This window comes from Carlito syrichta, unplaced genomic scaffold (assembly GCF_000164805.1).
Source record: "Carlito syrichta isolate Samal-C Ts95f unplaced genomic scaffold, Tarsius_syrichta-2.0.1 Scaffold306677, whole genome shotgun sequence".
Taxonomy (NCBI): Eukaryota; Metazoa; Chordata; class Mammalia; order Primates; family Tarsiidae; genus Carlito; species Carlito syrichta.
Window position 1 is genome coordinate 775,205 of NW_007250773.1, and position 12,044 is coordinate 787,248.

At 35.3% G+C, this 12,044-nt stretch overlaps 1 protein-coding gene across 1 annotated transcript in view; it reads left to right on the plus strand.

Moving 5' to 3' along the window:
• The window catches only part of DCK (deoxycytidine kinase), a 60,306-nt gene extending 49,186 nt beyond the window's left edge, over positions 1 to 11,120 (plus strand). Inside the window, exons 5-9 of the mRNA XM_021715110.1 lie at positions 4,278 to 4,471; positions 5,498 to 5,645; positions 8,100 to 8,215; positions 9,129 to 9,219; positions 11,001 to 11,120. Coding sequence (XP_021570785.1) covers positions 4,278 to 4,471; positions 5,498 to 5,645; positions 8,100 to 8,215; positions 9,129 to 9,219; positions 11,001 to 11,027 — 576 coding nt within the window. The 3' untranslated portion in view covers positions 11,028 to 11,120. The remainder of the gene's footprint in view (positions 1 to 4,277; positions 4,472 to 5,497; positions 5,646 to 8,099; positions 8,216 to 9,128; positions 9,220 to 11,000) is intronic.
• The last annotated feature ends 924 nt before the right edge of the window (positions 11,121 to 12,044 follow it).

Below are 12,044 nucleotides of genomic sequence, written 5' to 3' on the forward strand. Positions count from 1 at the left end.
TATATAATTTTGTCCTTTGCTTCCCTGCCCTGTTACCTATGTAAAGGCAATTAAAATTATCATTAAAAATGTACCATAAATGATTTTTAAAGGCAGCCTAATTTATTGTATATGTATACTGTTATTTGCTGAATGTAAATGCCTAGCAATAGTGGAATTATAACTTACTTGCTCTAGTTTATTTAGAATAAATTTTCAAAAGTGGAATTTATTGGTCCAAAAAGTACAGGCTTTTAAAAAAATAAATGTAGCTAAACTGCTTTCTAGAAATGTCCTACCAATTTTTACTTCTTGTAGTTTAACTCTTAGGCATTCACATTTTTTATATGGCTATTTTTCAGAGGGGAAAACTTGATATAATTAACATTCAATTTTGTCAAAATGATGTGTGTTATATTTTGGATCAGTTTTTTTTCCTTCTTTATTTTTTGGCCCCCGTGCCCCACCCTTCCCATGCCCACCCCATTCGCCCCACCCCCAGACCCATCCCAGGCCCAGTAAGGTCCTGGGTCAGGGCTGCCCCACCCTCCCTGCCCCCACCCCACAGCCCAGGGAGTCCAGGTAGGTCGTTGAGAGTGACAACTATGTGCTTATATAACAGATTATAGTAATTTCTTTTTGTGGAGACCAGGTCTCACTGTGTTGTCCATGCCTTGATCTCCCAAAGTTATGGGTTTATAGGCGTGCACCCCTGTGCCTGGCCGAGTTCTTTAGAATTGTTATTATTAAAATATATTCAGGCCGGACTCGGGGCTCAGCCTGTAATCCCAGCACTTTGGGAGGCCAAGGCAAGTGAGTGGATTGCCTGAGCCCGAGGGTTCGAGACCAGCCTGGGAAACTTTGGATCAATTTTTGATATGTATTTCTTTCTTAATATTTATAACTGCATACAGAAACCTCAACAATTTGTCTTAAATTTCATGCATAAGATTAAAAGAAAATATTTTATGTGAACTCTTAGGTTATCCCGAAGAACCAGAAAATATTATCCTGGCTTACTGTTAATTTTCTAATTTGATACATTATTAAACTAAGAGATTAAAAACTAATATCTTCAGCGGTTTTTTTTGTTTGCTTTGGAGAAACTTGCCCATGACAGGTCTTCCTGGCATGAATCTTCCTTTTTCCTTCTCTTCTCGCTTATCACCTCTGTTTTCAAACTTTAAAAAAATACTAACTGAATTTTCAATGCTGAAACTTTTATTACAGTTTTAAAAATTCAGTTTTAGTTTGCACATTTGTGTTTTTATAAATAATTTTTTTATAATCATGTGATGAATCAGGATTGGTTTTCTAGGTTATTTTAATACAGTAAACTTTGGATTGTTTTGCATAAGAGATGATATGTTTTGGGAATTTCAAATACAAAGAGATGTATGGGTTTTTTTGGTGATTACTTTTTTTATTGTTATAAAAAGCACACACTAAGCCGGGCTCGGTGGCTCAGCCTGTAATCCCGCGCCTTTGGGAGGCTGAGGTGAGTGGATTGCCTGAGCCCGCGGATTCGAGACCTGCCTGGGCAGGGAGACCTTATATCTGCAATAAATCAAAAAGTCAGCCGGGTGTGGTAGCGCATGCCTGTAATTCCGGCTACTTGGAAGGCTGAGGTGGAAGGATCGCCGGAGCCCAGCAGGTGGAGGCTGCGGTGGCCGGGAGCGGCCACTGCACTCCAGTCTGGGCAACAGAGTGAGACCCCAACTCAAACAAAACAAAACAAAAAACACGCACTTTACTGTCTGAACCATTTAAAAGTGTACTGCCCAGTAGTGTTAAGTATATTTACATCATCGTGAGACAGATTTCCTATGCAGCCTAAAAGATTTCAAGGATCCCTAGAAGTTTTCCTACCACACTTTGAAGAATCTGTCTTAGAGGTTATATTATTTCATCTGTAGAAAATACTCAAAAAGAACTCCAGAAGTATAAAGGTTCTTTTTTTAAAAAAATCTAAAATATTAGTAATTCTTTTGTGTTTTTATATTTAGTTTTTGTTCATATTTCCCCTTTACTTCATAATTTGTAAATAATTTGTTGAAATTGGGAACCAGATGAGGTGCACACATTGATATGTCTTTTTTTTTTCCTTGAGACACCATCGCACTTTGTCACCCAGGCTGGAATATAGTAGTGCTGTCATAGCCCTCTTTAAGCTCAAAATGCTGGTTGCACGCCCTATACCCAGTTAATTTTAAAAATTGTAGAGATGAGATCTTGCTTGTTACCCAAGCATGTCTCAAATTTCTGATCTCAAGCCATCCTCCCAGCTCTATCTCCCAAAGCACTGGGATTACAGATATGAGCCACTGCCCCTGGCTTTGATAAATCTTTTAAATTTTAATCTGCTGATTGCCTCTTATTTTATTTTTTTTGCAATTTATTTGTTGAAGAAACTGGTCCATTTGTTCTATATAATTTCCTTTATTCTGGTTTTGACTATTTCTGTGATGAAATTTAGCATGCTTCTCATTTCTCTGTATCTTCTGTAAATTTGTAGGTAGGGCTAGAGGATTGATTAGGTTTACTTTAATTATTTTTTGGGCACAATTCCTCTTTGCTGATATATATTTCTTTACATCAATAGGATGTCTTTTGTGATGTTAAAATTCGTCAGTTAGTTCAGGTGTTGTGAGCCTAATCATCCTTTATAAAATTCTGTTAACTTTTTTAGCATCTGTTGCTAATTGTTGCTTCAATGCAGTATGTTAGTAAATGTTGTAAAAGGTGATATTCTTTCTCAAGTCTTCTGAAATTATCAGCTGGGATTCGTTAGGAAAGAAGAACTTTTCCTCATCTGCACCTTCATTACCCTGAAAGCATTTCTACAGAAAAGGCCAGAATGAAACTCTTGATTTTCTTTTTTTCCTTTTACCTACACATTTCCAGAATAATTAATTGGTGCCTTAGCAGTCTCAAAAGATGAGTAGAGTTTTTTTTTAGTATTGAGAACTTGAGGATGTATGCCTTACATTTTTTTTTTTTTGGTTGTTCAAATTGTCCTGCCTTTAACCAGTGGGAGCCCCATGATTTGACTCTTTTGCCCTGACATGATCCCAGTAGTCTTTGAGAGTTTCCTTATTTTCTGGAACAACATATATGAAACTCGCTTTATATGTTTCCTTCCCCAGATTTAGAATCAGGTAGAGAATCCTAATTCCTTTCAGCGAAAAGTGGTATTTAGAGATCATAATCTGGGTAGTACTTATGTGTATTTCTATAGGGCTAGCATTGTTTATAGGCCTTTGGTGGAAAAGTATATTTTATAGAAAAAGAAAATAATTCATGTGTCCTAGATACCATTTCCAATTCAGATGTAAGATTGCAGTTTTTTATTTTTTATTTTACACTTGTATTTTTTTTCTCAATACTGAAAATATTGGTTCTAACAATAAGATTATTGAATTGCAAAATTTTGGGGAGGATCTATTGTGTTATATTAGATTAGGGTTACAAATTCAACTAAAGGGGCCAAGTAGCCAAATGAATACATCAGGCCTTTTTTGAGAATCATCAAGGAATGGTGGGACTGAGAAGCTGGACAGCACCTATCCCAGCTAATGGAGGCATGTGTGACTTGCCTCTAGCTGGTTTTTGCCAAGAGGGAATACAGTATTGCTTGATTTTTCCATTTTAAAAAAAGAAGATATAAATTCAAATATTTTATGTGAAATTATTTAGCCTTCAAATATTGGCAACTAATTCAAAAATTATTTTAAAAAGTCCTCTTTTGGCAGAGCTCAGCAACTCACGTCTGTAATCACAGGATTTGGGAAGCCTAGGTAGGAGGATCACTTGAACTCAGGAGTTCCAGCCTAGACAACATAGCGAGACCTCCTCATCACTACAAAAAAAAATTTTTTTAAGTTTGCCGGGCGTAGGGGTGCGTGGCTGTTGTCCCAGCTATTCAGGAGGTTGAAATGGAAGGATTGCCTGAGCCCAGGAGGTTGAGGCTGCAGTAAGCTGTGACTGTGCCACTGTTCTCCAGCTTGGGTTACAAAGTGAAGCCCTGACTCAAAAAAAAAAAAAAAAGTTGTGTATGGGTCAAACAAATAATTTCTTCCATAGATTGTTAGTTTGTGACCTCTTGTGAGAAAGATCTAAGTACTCTTCTAGAACTTAAGCAATCTGAAAAAAATGGTGGGAAAGAGTACAGGGAAGGGGTTTTGCTAATATTGATGCATTTATTTATTCAACTTCTCTTATTGAGACCTTAAAAAAATTAGAATAGCCCTATTGATCATTAACTTTGCTTTTTGTTTCTTTTTACTCATTCAAAATAGGAACTAACAACATCTCAGAAAAATGGAGGGAATGTTCTTCAGATGATGTATGAGAAACCTGAAAGATGGTCTTTCACCTTCCAGACATATGCCTGTCTGAGTCGAATACGAGCTCAGCTCACCTTTCTCAATAGCAAACTCAAAGATGCAGAGAAACCTGTATTATTTTTTGAACGATCTGTGTATAGTGACAGGTATGTAGACATGACTCATACTCAACTGTTTGGAGTTTTGGCTTAAAACTGAACTTTTTTTTCTTTCTGTTTCCTGGGAATCAAAGTAATAGGAGAGGTGGAAATCTCTCTGAGGATCTGAGATCGAAAATGGACATATAAATTTCTCAACAATCTGATAATAATGGCAATAAGGTAGTGCTAGCATTTGTAATCCCTAGCTTCCATGGAAACTGTAAGGAATATGGTGGCCATCTCATTCAAATAGAAAGAGTGCCCCCCCAACACTTTTGAAATTCTTATCTGCCCTGGTTAAATATGGATCTATATCTTATCTGGAGAAAGGAGAAAGCAATCTCTAAGGAGGCCTTAGAATTGCCCTGCTTATGTTAGAATTCTTTTGATTTCAAAAGTTAGCTCAGAATAGAGGCTCTCAAACTTTTGGTCTTAGGACTCTTTTTTTTTCCTTAATAACTATTAAGGTTTCCAAAGAGCTGTTTCTTATTGATATTTATGTTATTAGATGTTAAGATGAAGAAATATAAAAATGTATTTATATAAAATTTGCAGCAATAAACGTATTACATAGTAACATAAATAATATACATTTGACAAAAACAATTTTTTTAAAAACAGATTAGTGAGGAGAGTAGCATTGCTTTACATTTTTGTGAATCTCTTAATGTCTTCATAGAAGACAACTGGATTTTTGTTTTTGCTTCTATATTCAATCTGTTATGATATGTTCTTTTATTTCAAGGATAGTAGTATATGAAGTAATTGGGCCTCTCACAAAACCTCTTGGGGGATTTCGGGGACTTCCAGGAGTCCTCACACCACATATTGAGAACCATTGGCCAAGAACACATTTCCTATAGACAGAGAGAATCTTGTCTTTTCCTGTTGCCCAAGGCACTATCTGCCCCTATATTTAAGAACATGTTCTGTGTTCATTCAGTAGGATTATTTTCCCTTTTTTATTTCTTTGTAGTTTGTTTGTGTTTTTTTTTTGAAATAATTTATGTGTTGGCGAACTCTCTTTTTCAGGTATATTTTCGCATCTAATTTGTATGAATCTGACTGCATGAATGAAACAGAGTGGACAATTTATCAAGACTGGCATGACTGGATGAATAACCAGTTTGGCCAAAGCCTTGAATTGGATGGAATCATTTATCTTCGAGCCACTCCAGAGGTGAGACCCAGTGAAAATTTGTTTGTGCCACTGGAAATTTAAAATAATACTTAGAAATCTTTTCAGTGGTATGTAATGAAGGCAGTGTAGTTTAATTCCAATCCCCCACCCTGCCACTCCTCACCTCCAAATTTGAAACTCGTAACTGTATGGATAGAAACATTCTATTTTCTCAGCAGACTGGAAGCTCAGACTTGGCAAGTCCCTCTTTCAGGCTCTTCTTTGTTCTTCCTTAGTTCTATTTTACTTTTCTTATTTCTTCCCAACTTTTGCAGGTTCTCTCATCCATCACATCTAGAGTAAGGAACTTGTTCCAGCAACTCCTGGAATATAGGCTTCATGAGGGGACTTTGGGTATTTTAATATCTAGTGCCTAAAACCGTGCTTGGGTACACAGTAGGAGCTTGGTAAATATTTACTGAATGAATGGCAATGTTGATGGAGATGAATTTCAAGAAATCTTTTATCGTTGTTTGTGGTTTGGAATGAGTGCATAGTGGCAGCCACAGTTGGGAAGACACTTAGAGGAAACTTGCCATTTTCACTTCAGGGTGATCACTTGAAAATGTGCTTTTTGTGATAGATTGCACCCTAGCTATACTATTTACATATGGTATTGTGAACTGAATCCAGGGAGATCAAGTAGATGCCTTTCATAAATCTAACCTAAATATTAAGATCTCACATTTAATCAGAAGCCTTTTGATTTTGGTGCTTGTATTCCTGTTGTTTCTGGTTTTTATTCCTGTGTCTTCCTTATGTCACAAGGTGGACTCTGATGAATGTGTCATAACTTCTAGCTTTAAATTAGTTAGAATACTGTGTTGCAACTGAAGTTGAATTTTCAAAGAAACTAGATTTCTGATTTAACAGATGATTGTGTTCATCTTCTAATATTAAGTATGCCAGAATTTAGCAATTCTAATAATTTTGAAATCACTTTTATTTTTGAAAAGGTTTTTTGTTTTTAATTATAAAGATAGTAAATATAAATTTTAAAAAGTAAAGACTACTAATAATTTCATTTTGCTGAAAACGTTCATAGTTAATATCTTAAAGTCTAGCATAAAATTTTTATTATTTTTTCTTATATTTTTTGATTCAGTGACTGTTTAATTGAATATAATGTGTAATAGATTTTGAAGCACAGTTTGTATGCTGCTGTAGTCTTTTTTTTTTTTTGAGTTGGAGTCTCACTCTATTGCCCAGACTGGAGTGCAGTGGAGTGCAGCCTCGACCTGCTGGGCTCCGGCGATCCTTCCGCCTCAGCCTTCTGAGTAGCCGGAATTACAGGCGCGCGCTACCACGCCTGGCTAATTTTTTGATTTATTGTAGAGATGAGGTCTCGCCTGCCCAGGCGGGTCTCGAACCCGCGGGCTCAGGCAATCCACTCACCTCAGCCTCCCAGAGGCGCGGGATTACAGGCTGAGCCACCGAGCCCAGTTGCTGCTGTAGTCTTAATGCATGTCATGTAGGTTGGAGATTCTTATTTTTTGGAATACATGGATGAGTTTCTGAGGGCTTCTTTAACCCACAAATTATACACACTTTTGTATGTATATTTTTTCCGGGGAAAAATATCTAGAGCTGCACTGTCTAATGTGACTATTTACATTTAAGTTTATTAAAATTAAATAAAATTCAGGAATTTAATTCTTTGATTAATACACTAGCCAAATATCAAGTGCTCAAAAGTCATAGGTAGCTAGTGGTTATCTTATTCAATAGTACAGATATAGGTTGGGTGCAGTGGCTCACACCTATATCTGTACTATTGAGGTCAGAGTTCAAGAACAGCCTAGGAAACATAGTGAGAGCTCATCTCTAAAAAAAATTAGCAAGACATAGTGGAATGTGACTGTGGTCCCAGTTATTTGGGAAACTGAAACAGGAGGATCACTGGAGCCTAGGAGGTTTGAGGCTGCACCACAGCACTACATCCTCGGTGACAGAATGAGACAGTATCTCAAAAACAACAGCAGCAAAAATCCAGATGTGTGATAGGTATAAGGCATTCCAAAGCTGTCTTGGTTGTGTTGGTCCAGCGCTTTCATCACATTAAGAACCACTGCCTTTAGTGGATTTACATGAACTGACCTTAGACATTTGTTGTGGTTAACAACAAAGCAGGATTACATTGATAGATTGGTATACGTTGTACCTGTCAACTCTAAAAATTTTAAGTAGATGCTCAATGAATTTTTTAATCAAGCATATTCGTATATTTCATGTGTGGACACCAACAAATGATAGACTTATTTTTGAAAGTACTACCTGGTTTAGAGCCACCAAATGACTGAAAAGCACATGGATGGGAAATGAATTATTTCAACTTTCAAGAAGTAATGTTTGGCTAGTAGAACTAGTGAGAGACACTTGGAAAGAAAATTTTGATGGCAGCAGTCAAGAATAATTGTTCTCTTCCTTTTTTTCCCTCTTATTGCTCGCTTTTAGAAATGCTTAAATAGAATACATTTACGAGGAAGAATAGAAGAACAAGACATTCCTCTTGAATATTTAGAGAAGCTTCATTATAAACATGAAAGCTGGCTTCTACATAGAACGCTGAAGTAAGATTTCTTTATTCTTATTTACTATTTATTTTAAATACTTTTATTGAATTTTCATCTAAAATTTAGAAGATATGAGTAGCAACATGTAAAATTCTTTGTTTGTAGTCATTTTATTTATTGGTATCTCCCATTAGGTGTGGATTTTGATTCTCTTGATTGCAATGAGATCCTGTTTCCTTAAAGTGTTTATAGCTAGTATACCCTAGTAGTATTGACAACATGACTTATGAAATTTCACTTTAAGTAGTAAATATATCAGTGCATTGTTTAGGTACTCTCTTTCAGAAAGGATTTTAAGATAATATATTCATATTTGTTTCTTTATCATGACTTGGGATATAGTACAGCATAGTTGTTGAGAGTGTAGACATTGTCATTAGTCAAATCTTGGTTCAAGTCCAGTCTCACCTGGGAGCGTATGACCTTGGGCAGCCTCTGAGCCTCAGAATGACATCTCTGAGCTTTGGTTTTCTCATCTTTAAAATGCAAAAATGCCTACTTAATTTTTTTTTTTTTTTTTTGTGGAGAATCGCATATCACAATACCTAGCTTTATTTTGTACCTGAGCTTTTTAGCTACATACACTACATCTAGATGAGAAAGAAGGGGCTGCCAGATGACGTACTTGCTTGTGAAATTAAGTGTATCTTCTCAACTCAATTCAGTAAGGTGGATATTTAAAGCTGTAGGGTAAGGTTCTCATCAATGATTACATTAGCTAAAGTCCTAAGATTAAGGACTTTGATTTTGAATTTCATTGGAATCACATCAAGGATGAATTAACATTGTCTAACTTTAGTGTGAAATGATTGATAATATTTTGATTTTCCAATGATAAAAGAATGAATTTTTAATGTTGCTTTTTTATTTATTGCTTTTCTGATTATTTTGTTCATCTCTTTTTAAACAGAACCAACTTTGATTATCTACAGGAGGTACCTATCTTAACATTGGATGTTAATGAAGACTTTAAAGACAAACATGAAAATCTGGTTGAAAAGGTAGATTTAGATAAATAGACAAAGACGACAGACTAATTTTTTTTTGTGTAAAAAAGTGTACTAACTTGTGAGAAAGCAACTTTTTAACAGAAAAGATTATGTAAAATTATATTAAGAAACAGTGAAGGGCTTTAGGGGACTTTAGATTGTTTAGAATCTAATCATGACTAAATTCTAGCTCTATGGTCTGAGCTAAAATAAGGATCTTTTTTTATCCTTTAGTTCCTTTATCTGTAAGACCGGGATAATTACAGTAACAAATGCTCTTTCTTAGCCCCTTCTTCTCTGTTTTGTCCCCTTATTGTTTCTTCTCTACACCACCAATCTTTAGATATTTTAATAATAAACTGCTTGCAAAATTAAGTTTTCTTCTCAACTCTATTCAATAAGGAGGATATTTAAAGTTGCAGGATACGGATTGCATCCATGTTTACATTAGCTAAAGTCCTAAGATTAAGGAATTTGGCTTTGAGTCAAGTCAAGGATGAATTGACATTGCCTAATCATTGAGTCATTGTCTTAATCAGTTAATTTATCACCCAGATAATTGGGAGTTGACCATATTTTACTAAGTGAGTGTTACCTATATTGATAAAGGGACTAGGGGAGAATTTATCAATGAACACTTGAGAGAGAATAGGAAGGGAATTGTATAACAAGTATCCTCTGCACGTATGCTAATAACTTGATGATCTAATGCCTAAAGTAGAAACCACATTTTTTTGTTTGTTTGTTTAGTTTTAAGAGAAATTTGATTTTTCCTTTCTCCTGTCACAAAGTGTCTGCTGTTTAATAGGGACTTGACATTTGTAAGGGATATAGCTCAAGAATTTTGAAAACCTCAACATTTTACTTAACTACTGTTGCATATACCTGTAGTTGTTTTTCACATAATTTGAATTAAAGCCTATCTAGAAAATTCAAGTGGCCTCTGTACTACAAATGATGTTAAAAATATAGGTTAGAATTCACTTATGATACTATTAAATAAAGTTAAGCCAGCACTACAGTATAGTATATGCTGTACAGTGTATAGTATGTAGTATATAATATGTGTGTGTGTATATAATACTATATAGTATTCTATAATACAGCCAACTATCAATTTAATTGACTTTGTAAAACCACTTTTAAAATTTTATCTGGCACTTCTTTGTTTTAGCTAAGAATCCTTTTATATTATTATTTATTTTTGTTTTTATTAACAATGCTAGCAGTTGACTTTCTTTTTTAGGTGTTTTTACAAGGCCATGATCTTTGACTCTTTGCAAGAATGATGAGTAATCTAGAACATGAGGAGAGCAAGTATATTCTTGCGTCATGGTGTTGGTAGTTGGCTAGGTTCATTTACTCGCTAACATTGCAGGGTTTATGGTTCACACATGTGCTTCAGAAACATTACAAACCTACTACATGTTTTACCTTCAAAGTTATTTAATCTATTGTAATTATCAATGTTGTCAGTGTTAAAACTGTACATGTCAGTGATCTATGATATTTAAGTAAAGAGATCATAAAACTAGTGTTGTGGCTGTTTTAGCACTGTATCAGTCTTAGATGTAAATTAAATAACTTCTGAATGACCTTATAGATCACTCATTTTTTTAATATTGGAGTATTTAACAGTATTTCTTTGGGAAGCAAGGGCTATGGCATTTTGGTAGAGTTACTTAGACAGTTGGGCTCTTCAACTGTCACATCTTTTAAATGAAGATGAATATTAGATACCTCAAGCTAGTCAAGAAATTATATTGTTGTTTTTTTTTTCCCCCTCCCCTAAGGTCAAAGAATTTGTGAGTACTTTGTGATCTTGTTGAAGACTACAGGCAGCCAAATGGTTCCAGATATTTCAGCTTTGTGTGTCTTCGAAGCTTCATATTCATACAAGTCTCTTCAGAAAACCCAAGTTATTAGCTATTTTTGTTCCAAAAAAATTTTTTTTGTATTAATCTTAGTAAAACTCTATGACCGGTTTATTTTCTTTTGTTAAACAACATTTAAAAATAGATATTATCTCTCACAACAGAAAGTCTGGAGGTAGATGGTTCCAGAATCAATATAGTGACAAAGCTGCATTATAAAAGGCCCAGCCTCTTAATGTCTGTTACTCTGTTATCTTCCTCAGTAGGTTGACTTTTTTCCCTGGTGCTTCTCACCTCACTGGTGACCAGTTTCTCAACTAAAAACTTTAATGTTACATGTAAATGGTAGTGTGTCCTATGTAAATTAGTGTAGCTATTAAAAGTTGCACCGTGGAATTAAAATTTTTAGAATAAAGATTCTAAAGTTTTATCTTAAGTGTATTTGATCAGGTGCTTCACCTTTCCATCATAACTTATTTTGAAGATAAGACCAGCTTTTGTATTTAATCACTTCATCGATATTTATTGTTATTATTACACATTTGTAGAGAAGCAGGTTAGGCTTTGTTCCCAGTTTGGTAATGGCATAACCTATCTTATTAGTCATTTAGTCTTTTTTTGCTACCTTTATTTCTTCATCTGCGGTATGGGTGGTACTTTTTTCATCCTTTTATGTGGGAGTTTGGAGGATTGGTAAAGAAGAAATTTTTCTATACTTAAAAGATAGCTGAAAGTTCTTTTTTTTTTTTTTTTTTTTGAGTTAGAGTCTCACTCTGTCGCCCAGACTGGAGTACAGTGGCTGCGCCCGGCCACCGCAGCCTCCATCTGCTGGGCTCTGGTGATCCTTCTGCCTCAGCCTTCCAAGTAGTGGAACTACAGGCGTGCACTACCACGCCCGGCTAGTTTTTGATTTATTGTAGAGTTGAGGTCTCGCCAAGTTGCCCAGGTGGGTCTTGAACCCGC